General features: G+C 36.2%; 1 protein-coding gene across 1 annotated transcript in view; it reads right to left on the bottom strand.

Moving 5' to 3' along the window:
• Nucleotides 1-2,699: 2,699 nt before the first annotated feature.
• Nucleotides 2,700-11,546, bottom strand: part of PLEKHA7 (pleckstrin homology domain containing, family A member 7) — an 83,692-nt gene continuing 74,845 nt past the window's right edge. Inside the window, exons 15-21 of the mRNA XM_010078534.1 lie at nucleotides 10,587-10,688; nucleotides 7,063-7,171; nucleotides 5,743-5,981; nucleotides 5,122-5,310; nucleotides 4,754-4,871; nucleotides 3,796-3,875; nucleotides 2,700-3,393 (exon numbers count right to left, since the gene is read on the bottom strand). Of these exons, the coding sequence (XP_010076836.1) occupies nucleotides 3,184-3,393; nucleotides 3,796-3,875; nucleotides 4,754-4,871; nucleotides 5,122-5,310; nucleotides 5,743-5,981; nucleotides 7,063-7,171; nucleotides 10,587-10,688 (1,047 nt within the window). The 3' untranslated portion in view covers nucleotides 2,700-3,183. The remainder of the gene's footprint in view (nucleotides 3,394-3,795; nucleotides 3,876-4,753; nucleotides 4,872-5,121; nucleotides 5,311-5,742; nucleotides 5,982-7,062; nucleotides 7,172-10,586; nucleotides 10,689-11,546) is intronic.

Genomic DNA, 11,546 nt, shown 5'->3' with positions numbered 1-11,546 from the left:
GGCTCCAGGTCTGTCTCTGTCACTGCTGTCACTGCTACTGGCTGTACTTTTAACCATTCATTTTCGTCCTTGTCTTCTCCGCGAATTGCCCTCTCAAGTAACTGCAAATCAAATTCTTGCTCTCGTTTCCACTGGTAACAGATACAAAACAATTAACAGCATTCAACCATACTGCCAAATTCATCATTTAGCAATGTACATTACTACTGCTGCAAACGCTATATCGCTGAAAGGATCCACAGAGCTTAGTCCCTTAACTGACAAGAAAAAGAAAATGCAACTGTATTTCTTGGAATGTATGGTTGGAAGATTTGATGTCTAGCAGAGCTGCACTGATTTAGAGTATTAAATTCTAACAAATGTATTAATCACAATTTTGCAGATTAACATGGAACTAGCTACACACAAACATCTTTGGAAGCACAGATGTCAATACACGTGAGTCTATGGACATAGACTAGTCCTAGGCATTCTAGCCAGGCAGTGCTGTCTGATTTTGACTCGCTACACAGAAAGGGTATTTACAGTGCAGGTTGAGAACTGCAACCTGAAAGTTTGATGTATCTTTCTAGAATAACACCTACTGGTTAAAGCTGATAATATTTTATGTGTTAGTATTAACTTGTCTTAGTTTAAAAAATAATAATTTAGTAACTTCTAAGCTCTCTCGACTTTACTAAAAGCATTGTATAGGTATTTGCAAAGATAAAAAAGTCTTTCACATTCTCTCTTTACAAGGTAAATATTTAGCAATAATAAAATTCAGAATGTATTGAAATTAAGCAGCATAATGTTAGAGCTCTCCAATCATTGCATAGTAGCTCCTTCACAACTACACACAATACAGCTGCATGTAAACTCCTGCTTAAGAACACTGCGGCACTTTTTTGTTCAAAAAAATTAAGCTCAGTTGCAGCATCATTCCATTCCCCAGATCTCAGCAACTTCACCATACAGAGCTGAAACACGATATTAAAAGCAGTGGGAAAGAAAAGGGACAAAGAGAACAACAGAAAAATTAACTCCTCAAGCATTTGAGGGTCTCAGTAGGAGAACATGGCATTATATGTTTGTTTAAAATATCTCTAGTATTTCTGTTACAACTCTTTGGCTTGTTTTGGTTGAAGTGTGAACTCCATATGAAGTCCTTAGACTTACTACGCTACTTGAATTAATAAATCTAATTGAAACCTATTCATGCACAAGCTCTCAGTATTCACTCAGAAGATACATATCTTCCATGTATATAAAAAAGTTAAACAGCTAAAAGGCAGTTGTATCTCAAAAATCAAGATGTTTCTTTACAGAATTCAAAAGAGAAAAAAATGTTTTCTCATACGAGTACTCCAAATTCAATTCTTCTACTCATATTCGAACCAGGCCTGATTGACATAGTATATTTTAAATACACAGTATCATTTTCAAGTTATTATATATAGATAAGAAAAACATCAAACCATTCTTAGGAAGCAGTATTTTTATTGGCTTTGATGTTGCAACTTTTACATTAAAAAGGCATTCTATATAACAAATGAATTCATGTACTGTGATCAATACTTAAAATGTCATACTGCACTTGAGAGCTGACCTATTAAAAATTATAGTTACAGATACAATGTATGTTTAAAGCAAGTATCACATAGTGAGCAGCACTTCAATTATACATTTAACTGTTGCCATTTTGGCTGCTAAAGAATTGTAATGCTGTAAGTAATTGTGCTATCAAACATGCTTTCTGCGTATCGAAGCCCCATAGGTACAGGAGATGACCTTACAAAACATTGCTAGGGCTGAAAGACTCTATTTTAATTCTTTACAGCAAGAAAAAGACCAAGATGGCACCCAAATTCATAGATAAAGTGTTTGCCACAAATGTTAATAAGGCGTGCTATGAAAATGTTTAAATTTGACTTGTGTGTTATGTGAGTCAGGAAACATAAGAAGCTCAGATTTAGTTCTTCTAATGCAGATATGAAAATAACAGTGATACTATAGATCTACAGTTCCCAAATGTTATGCACTGTCTTTATTAAATTTGTGATTGCAAAACAGAAGACAAAATAGATGAATGTCTCCAAGCAGTGCACTCGTATTTACTGGGAAAGTAAATGCAAATAACTGGTTGTAAATTAGTGCTACTGAACAGTGGGAACAAAAGACTGAATATTATAGGGGTTTTTTTAAAGCTAGCAGTTGACACACATGTACTAAATGCAATTAAGCCTGGTAAAAATTGAGTAGTCCAGTTAGAAATTTTAAAATAACTACAAAATTCTGCAAATTAAAAAAAAGCAAACAAAAAAAAAGAGGCATTAGGTATGATGAGTGACAAATCTAAAAGCAAGAGATCTTGTGCAATGAATTAGGTAAAACAAGGTGATAATTCTAAAGCTCTAGTGGACCAAATGAAAAATAAATTAAAAGACCGCAGCATAAGTGCAATTACAGTACAATCTTGGTTTAGCACCACGTGAGCGACTGGGTAACTTTACCAATTAGAATTGCTTTGGTTAGTATCCAAAATGTATCATTACAAACTTATCGTCTGTACAGCATTTAATCTCGGAATGCAACAAAAACCCTTTTCTTCAGCAGCTTAAATTTGAGCCTTATTAGAATATTCTACATTTTAAGCTTGAATTTTTATCAATTTCTATCAATTAAAACACATAAGCTCTTACATAAATTTCTAATCATCATGATTAGATTTTAAACCTGATTATCCATTTATCTTCTCTTTAAAAAAAACAAACACACACCACCTTGGTCTGATATTACCACAACCATCTTGCAGCTTAATTTATGAATTAAAAAGAAAAATACCCATAGTGAATAAGAATATTCTAAAAGGCCCATTCCATTATGAAGCAGTTTTAAAACTGTACAAGCTTCTTACACTTTCTAAATACAATTCCAATAAAAAACAATCATGTCTCTGAAATCACTCCAATATACTCACATCTCCACTCGGCACACTAACCTCCGACCAATGCTGAACCTGCTACATATACTGTAACTACTGATAAAAAAAAGACCATCTGTTATTCACACTCTCTGAACTCATTTTATACTGTATAACACTAATTTAATTAGGCTAGAAGCATCACACACACTCAAGTGAAAGTGCTTGCTATGAAAAAAAAATTCCAAAGATATTTTTAGTTTAGTCCTTTTAAGGCATATCTAACATACTGAGCCTATGTCTGCAGAAATGGGCCTGATGAAAGACCGAGATGAAACAGACTGCCTCTCTCCTTGGCTAAGAGTTCTCTTGCGTTCCCGAACTAATGCCTTCTGATGTCGCTTCATTCTTTCTAGTTGTTCCTCTGCACTCATCTTGCCTCTTTGGTGGTCTCCAGAGTATAAACGTTCCAAGGCACTCTTTGGTCTCTCCTGTAGAAGCCACAAGGTACACAAAACACATGTTGTAATCAATACTTTATAAGAAGTATACAACAAATTAACTCTTTCTCCTACCTTAATACTAAATTAACATGACCGTGTTCTATTATTTTTGCATTATTTTGCATATTTCAACTCTATATTTTCTACTAGCACTGCTGATTTTTGGTTCTAAACCTTGTTTTTTATACATCTATTTCAAACGCAGTAAGTTGTCTGTCTGCTGCCTGATTCATTTAAGAAAGTGAAAAATCGGAGATTTTATTAGATCACAGGTGTTGGGTCCTCTCTCATGCTACTACAATCCCACTTCCCACTATGCAAAATATATTCTACGCTTAACTATTTCGAACAGTTCAGCCATTTGCCTTCAGGCGTTCACCTAAAACGTACCTTGGACCTATCCCTTCGAAGTGTTGCATATGATGAAATGGTAGATGATTGGTGCAATCTGGAAGTTGATCCAGATAAACCTTTATAAGGAAAAAAGAGAATACTTTAAAACCAACTAACAGACAAAATGAAGACAAGTGCCAGATATTTTGTAATTATCATGCTTTTTCTATGATATTCTGGCTATTATTTTAGCTCATGTTTCACATTTTGCAGTTCAGAAGATCATGAGAGGCATGAAATTTCACTTCAGCCACAAGTAATGTGTTTCAGGTCACTACTGATCAAAATTCAGGAAGATCTACAATAATTTAGAAGCTTACATTAAATGAGGTATGGAGTGAACTCTAGCTGTATAAGAGTAGATAAGCTGTACAAATAATCACATCTATGAAGGAAATCAAGCTTTAACATTAACAGTTAGAAAAGAAAGAAAGACGAGGAGAATGGCTAAGAAATGAATTGGTCTCCCCAAATATCTTCTCCATCCTCATTTATCAACCAGTTTCAGGACTGTAGCACAGTGGGGATGGAGTGACAAGTCACATGTAGTGTCGGGGGGCATTATATTCTTATTCTTTATTGCTTTAATTTCAATGGCAATATAAGAGTTTAAAAAAACCCTCGAGTTTGTGAAAGATCACATAGAATTTATGTGGAAAAATTACTCTGAATATAGGAGACATTCTAACAGCTAATTTCATGTTTTCCTATGGTTTTTTAAAGCATTTTATATTATTTGCAAAAATATTAAGTTTTTAATAAAGTTTTTAAGCATTATATATGAAATTTATTTGCACCATTAAAATGCACACAATCTCTAGACTTTCACAGCATTGTATAGCTAATTTTAAAATAATGATCTGATGATAAAGACCATCTCCAGAAAATCTTAGGAGAGAAAAGCTCCTACACAGACAGTACTGTTAAAAATCAACTACATATATTCCTGGCTTACCACGGATAGGTAACGTCTGGTATCCACTGTCAGAGTTTATAAAACCACCAGAAGGCTGGCTGAGGTCACCAGCTATTGTTGCTAGTTCTGGTTCACTCATGTACGAACGCAGTTCCACCTATATGGAAAAATACTCATCAGCTCCAACGAAGTCACAGACAGCAAGTCTTAATAATCTTAAAACAAATCCTAAATTTGTTTCTGGATTACTAAATCTCTCCCTGCCCTTATTATACAGCATAGATCTCTCCCTGCCCCTACGCTCTCTCTGCCTTTCTCTCTCCTTATTACAAGCTCTACAGACAGCATCTTTTATTGCAGGTTCACATATCTCTAAAGTGCAGGTGTATAGCCCTATGAGTTCTCACCCTATAATCTCCATTAACATACTGTCCGAGTTCTCTGTCTCTCTTTCTTTCATCCGACTGACGTTTCAGTCCCCGCACTGATGTGTGTCTGATGACAGTGGCTTCTCTGGGGAGAGGCGGAACAGCTGGTGGCTGATCATCGGGACTGTACAACTGAGGGAGAGGAGGTCTGGGTGGTGCTTCATCTTCCTGGGAACAGGAAAGCACAGGTATTTGGCAAACAGTCTGAAAACAGGCTGGCACAAACTGACTGAAAGTTCATTACTTTATAGGAGTTATTTGTGACTGCTTTAGCACGCTCTCCTCTCTCCACATCAGGAGCTTGAGGCTTTAAAACCCACAGACCCAAGAAAGCAAACAACTGCTCAGCCACAAAGCATTACCAAGGCAGGCTCTGCAGTGGTATGTTCTAAACCAGTATATGACTCCTGTACGTAAAGCTCTAGGTTACACACGCACATTCTCCTCTAAGTGCTGTTGCCCAGTTTCAATACAAACACCTGAAGTGTCTCCCTGTTGTGCCTCCACACTGTGTGCACCTTGTAACCATGAAACTTTCACTGTTTCTGCCAGAAGCATACAGAAACACTGGTGAATGAATCTCACAAGAGCAGTACTTACAACCTTTGGCGTTAGCTTAACTGGTGACTGAAGAGGCGGCTCGATTTTTTTCAGCTGCTGTGCTTGGTGCTGCGTTCTGGCCTGGAAATAAGGCTGTGGATAGAGCCTAACCTCCAGAGAGGATTTAACTGGACTGGCTGGAGGGCTTTTCGGGGCTGAAAGTTTGCTCTCCGCAGTTGCGAGGGAAGCTGGTAAGGAAGGCACTGAAGACTGAGAAAATGAAGGCACTGTTTTTCTCTCTAGGGAAGAAATACACAAACATGTTAGGTGTTGTTTCTTGCCAATAATGTTCATAAGAAGAGCAATGAACAGCCTTAGACTTCATAAAACAGCCCTAATACTCTGCACGTTGCTTAGAACACAAATGGGGGTTTTTCTGGACATAAACATGTTTGACTGTTACATTACAGCTGGGGTGGAACACATTTTCTTGATGAGGATCAAACAAGCCTTTCAGGCCAAAAATAAAAACACACACTTTCATATCATCCAGCAACATCCCTTGGAGAGGACAGTGGGAGGTAAGGAAGGAAAAGCCCAAGAGTCATACGAAATCTGTCCACAGGCTGTATCTGGCCCTGTGCCACAGATTCCTTAAGACGCCTATAGCTCTAGACAAGGCTAAGCACTCATAGCCAAACCTTAAACAAAGTAAGATCTCACCACCTCAGAGCTATTTTATCTCTGTATGTAAAAGGTAAGCAAAGCTACTTTAAATATAAAGTGAATTTACAGGAGGCATTAACAGTCTTTTGCTATCCCAATGTGTTGAGTCTTTTCTTTGGAACATAATAAAGCAACTGAAATGCAGACCACACACACTTTCCCTTCCTCTTTGCCATAGCTGACGTGTTGCTCTGCCCACCAAACACCTGCCTGGAGAGGGAGGGGAAGGCAACTGCAGCAAGGGCAGTTGGGCAGCATCCAAGGAGGGAGGAGGAAAAAAAAAAAAAAAAAAAAAAAGGCAGCAGAGAAGAACACAGAGAGGAGCTCCTGGACAGAACACGGAAGAGATACTACGCTGCTATGAGCCTGGCATGTGACAGAAACTCCTTCTGCAACTTGAAGCACTTAGCCCATTATTATTACTGCTCCCTTTTCTATGGCTTGGCACATTTCAGTGCCATCAGTATGTGAAAAAAAACAACAAAACTTTTTTTGCCACCTCAACCAAAGGAAAAACAAGTTAATATGCTCAATCAGCAGTGTTTTCTGATCCAACCAATAGCAGAATTAACGGATTTGCTGCAGTAGAGCAAACTGCTGGACTCTTTGCACAGACCCAAAGGTTCAGTTATGTTTTAATCATATTCTCCTTACCTGGATTCTTGATAGAGTCGACTATGGTTTTGTAGTTCGTTTTATTTGCACTCAAGCCAGCTGTAACATCTTCAATTCTCCACAAGTCTTTTTGAATTTGTGTCTTCTCCTGATGTTTGTGGTAAAAGAAAACAAGAAAAATAACTTGCATCTCATTTTTAATTTATCGTGGGCTTATAACTCTTTTGATACCAAAACCAAACTGATGTTTCAGAACTTACATGAACACTTAGGAGCCTAGAAATGAGTTAAACAATTATCTTAAAATTAAAAAAAACCCCACCAACACAAGCCAACATATCTCACCCATAAAATTTATTAGAGCATTTTCTGAGTTTTGGAAGACTGGGGGAAAGAGACATCTCTACATTTTTCTCTACAGTATTATTCAGGCTACAAAACCCTAGTTTACTGTTCTACATAAAATGAGCTTACAGAACCTTTTCATGCCCAATATTAAAAGAGCAAAAAATTAGTATCGTCTCCCGGAATACTGCTGTGAACTTCCTAATGGCTTTTAATAGATGAAATATAAAACCAAAACTAACTCAGAAGCTGACAAATTTAATGTCTGCTTCTGCTTGGGTTGTTAGGCCTACTGGACGTGATGTATTATAGGTTCAGACACTACATTGCTGCTGTTTCAGGATTCGGTCTCATCTTGCAGCCTGTTTGCTTTACCGAGGCTTTCCAGGAGGAAAGAAAGGGAAGCTTTGTCTACAGTCTGGACTCAGCTTTGATTGCATCTCGCAGCCAGAGGCCTTGGCTGCTGAAGCCACCACTTCAGTCAGATGTCCATTGCAATCATCACAACTAACGGCTATTATCATCTACTTAATCAAAGCCTGGAAATCCTGCCTTGAAAAACTGGCATTAAGAATAAACTTAATAATACTGTTTTCCTCTTGGTTTTACTAAAGAAAGCAGAAAGCGGTGAAACACTGTAGTTAAGAATTGCTTACGAACTGCTCAAGAACTCTAGAAATCCATCACTCACCATGAGCTGCAAAATAACTGCTAATTAATCCTATAAGCCTGGAAGAGAAAAACTTCAGTAAAAGCTCTTACACCTCATAGAGCTAAGGAAGGCCTATAAATTGCTTTCCACTTACTTTCTGTCTCAGATCAGAAAATATGTTCAGTCAGGTTATAGATCAGCAAACAGGGTGCCAGGAACACAAACATTTAAATGATGGAGAATGTTATTTGTCTGTAGAGAACTCACTCGATAGATGGGACATAGCTTGAAAGATTGTCAGGATACAAACTATAAATTTGCACATTTAATTTCATTTTTTTGAGATTAATCATACTACAAGGAACCAAATGATGGATTTACAATATCCAAGCCTCAGAACTGGTTAAAAAAACCCCCATGTACAAAGAATCCTGTTTCTGAAACCACTCAGAAAATGTTTGATCAGTGATGTACAAAAGCCAGGACACCTTTAATATTATTTCCTCTCATTACTTAAATATTGACATGAAGAGAATATTTTAGATCAAGAATGGACTAGATCTAAAAGATAAACAGATAAATTTATTTTTAACTTATGAAAGCCAAGATCGTTGTTCACAAAAGGAGATAAATATAGTTTATGGGCAAGCATAAAAAGGTAACTTGGAGAGATAAATCAGTTTCTCAAACTTCCTTCACACAGAAACACAACTTAGAATGATTTATGAAACAAGAGGAGAAACATTTACCATCTAAAAATTATCACTCACAAAACACTACGTCTCAGTTTCAGCATCCCCAGATCCCCCCAGCCCTTAAGCAAAAGACAATGAAGCAACACCCTTAAAAGCAAGATTTACTCTGACCGAGCTGCTTGAAACATTTGGTTTTAAACCTCTTAATTAATGGTATATAGAAACTTTAGCTGTTTCCTAGAGCTACTTGAGTCAGCAAATTTACTGAATTTTTAATAATAGTCCATTAAGACTATTTTTTAAAATACAGTGTGTATTAACTTAGTGCTATTGGAAAACACTAGATAAACAATCTTGAGCCTACGTACCCTTGGGCAGCGATCAAAAAGACTCTAGCTATTATGGGTACTTCAAGTAAGACTTCTTTGAAGGAATGTAGATTTAAGAACATTCAGTACTTTCTGAAAAAATGAGCTCCCCTTAATATCTCCAAAATAGGTATTCAGAAATATTTTTTTAAATCTTAGCCAAATGTATCTATGCATACATATATGTAAGCATATACAAAACACATAACATGTATGTATGTGTGCATATTTTTTATAATTATGGATGTATGTGATATGAGAAGATAATAAAACTGAGTTAACAATTTTTTCTGTGCAAACCGCATTCCCTTCTCTATGCATTGCTAAATCACATGCCACACATTCAGTATTTTAAGCACGCTCAATGCACAGCTTGAAACTGTTAAAGTACTTTAACAAAGTACATTTTATTTAAATCTGTAATTTCCCTTCGTTAAACAAAATGACTTCACATAGGGACGATTTTATTCTAAAATACGCCTGGGATTTTTCGGAGGAATGTATTCTACAGCTGAGCACAATGACATAATATTCTCCCTCTAGAAACTGAATCACTCTCCTACCCCCCAAAATTAAATGAAAATGGACTTTGAAGATTGATGCAATCTAAAAAAGTTTTACAACTCTTGCTTTAATGAAAAACATTTATCCATTAATAGTAAGAATAAATACATTTCCATATCTGATCAGATATTTATTGCAAACAAACACATTTAAAAATTTAACTAGTGAGCTATTTTTGGTCCAGGATATTTGGAAAGTAGGCTAAGCTTTGAGCAAATTGTCTACATTAGCTTTGTTCCTTGTGTTTTGTCTTTTAAATAAAACTATTCTGCTTAAACACAGGAAAAATAACCTGGACTGTATTCCTTGCTCTAAGAGTAAAATCACCAGTTGTAAGCAGGTATGTAGAAATAATCTGGTATGCCACATCCAGTTCAGCAAACAGAATAACTTAGCTTCAAACAAAGCTTCTCTGTAAGAGTCAAAACTGAATAATTGATTTAAAACTGAGATGCCTTTCAATTACTGATGGCTGTTAAACACTTATTCCACTTCACAAAACAATCTGCAGAGATAAATCTTCCATAAATAGAAGAACATGACAAAGAACAAGTAATGACAATAACAAGCTAGTGAGTGATGTTCTTAAAAACGGATAAAGAAGCCAACAATGTCAGATCAAATAAATGGAAGACTAAGTCGTCCTGCATAGTCTTATAAATTAAATACGTTATCAATGTCAAGATGTCAGCATGTAATAAAACCATCATAAAACAATGACAAATTTGCATAGACAACTTATGAGAAACCATAACACATGCTGCAAGATAGCTAGTTACTGCACAGCCACATTGTTACAGTGTCTGAACTTTGCACACTAAGCTACATGACAGCTGAGTGGAGAACAAAAACTGCGGACAATGGCTCTTATGAGACAGTAGCTTTCAAATTCAGACAAAATCCTCTGATAAGTAAACCAGCATCTGGAAATGGACTCACCTGAGATACCAATGAACTATTCATCTGTTCCTGTAAGGCTTTTTTCAGCTGGCTCACATCCTTTTCTAATTTCAGATATTCATTCCAGGCATTTTCCATTTCCTATTAACAGAGTAAATGTTACGATAAACTTTGCAACCACTCTATCCATTCCCTAATTGAGTACAAAAGTGTTAAGATGGTGGTGTTCTATTATAAAATTAAGCAACAAATCAATTTTGTACTCTACATTTTTGCTTAGAGTTGATGATAAACTTCAAAGTGCTTTATAGCTTGCAAGATCAAGTCAAGAATCCCTAATTAAAAAATTCTGCCCATCTTCCTCACACAAAACCAATTCTTAAGCATAAAACTGGTATTTAATAGAATCTGAACTATGACCAACGTGCTACAAAGGTATCGTGTCTATTCCAGTTCCATTTCCCTTTCCCTTGCTCCTCTGTTTAAAACAAGTTTATAATTAAAATTCAGTCACCTAAACCAGAACTCATGTTTTGAAACACAAAGCAGGTCATTCTTTAGAAGTTCTACAGACTGTGCTGTAGTGTAGTTAGAAGTGAATAAACCTGGAAAATAAGGCTATCCAATCATCCTTACTTAGATTATTTCCAGCATCCATGGCACCACAGTCTGCCTTCTGATCCAGAACTGAGAAAAATCAAGTGTCTGGAGCATTTTTATTAAGGAATGATTGAGTAGGCTTTTTCTCATACATCTTCTACAGGCACAAGACACTGTATATACATATGTAAATAATACTGGCATTTTAATGGTTAGATCTTACTACAGGAAAGGTGTTCATGCAATTCCAGAAACAATCTTATGAAGAGCTGGTCCCATATTCATTAAAAGGCAAGAATAATATAATGAGTACACAGCACACAGGTTGAATATACTCTTTCATGGTAAATTCTTAGAAATGTTTTTATTAATAAAAATGCAACTTTATATTGCATTTCA

Source organism: Pterocles gutturalis, unplaced genomic scaffold, assembly GCF_000699245.1.
Source record: "Pterocles gutturalis isolate BGI_N339 unplaced genomic scaffold, ASM69924v1 scaffold3183, whole genome shotgun sequence".
Taxonomy (NCBI): Eukaryota; Metazoa; Chordata; class Aves; order Pterocliformes; family Pteroclidae; genus Pterocles; species Pterocles gutturalis.
This window is presented reverse-complemented; position numbering and strand designations above follow the sequence as displayed.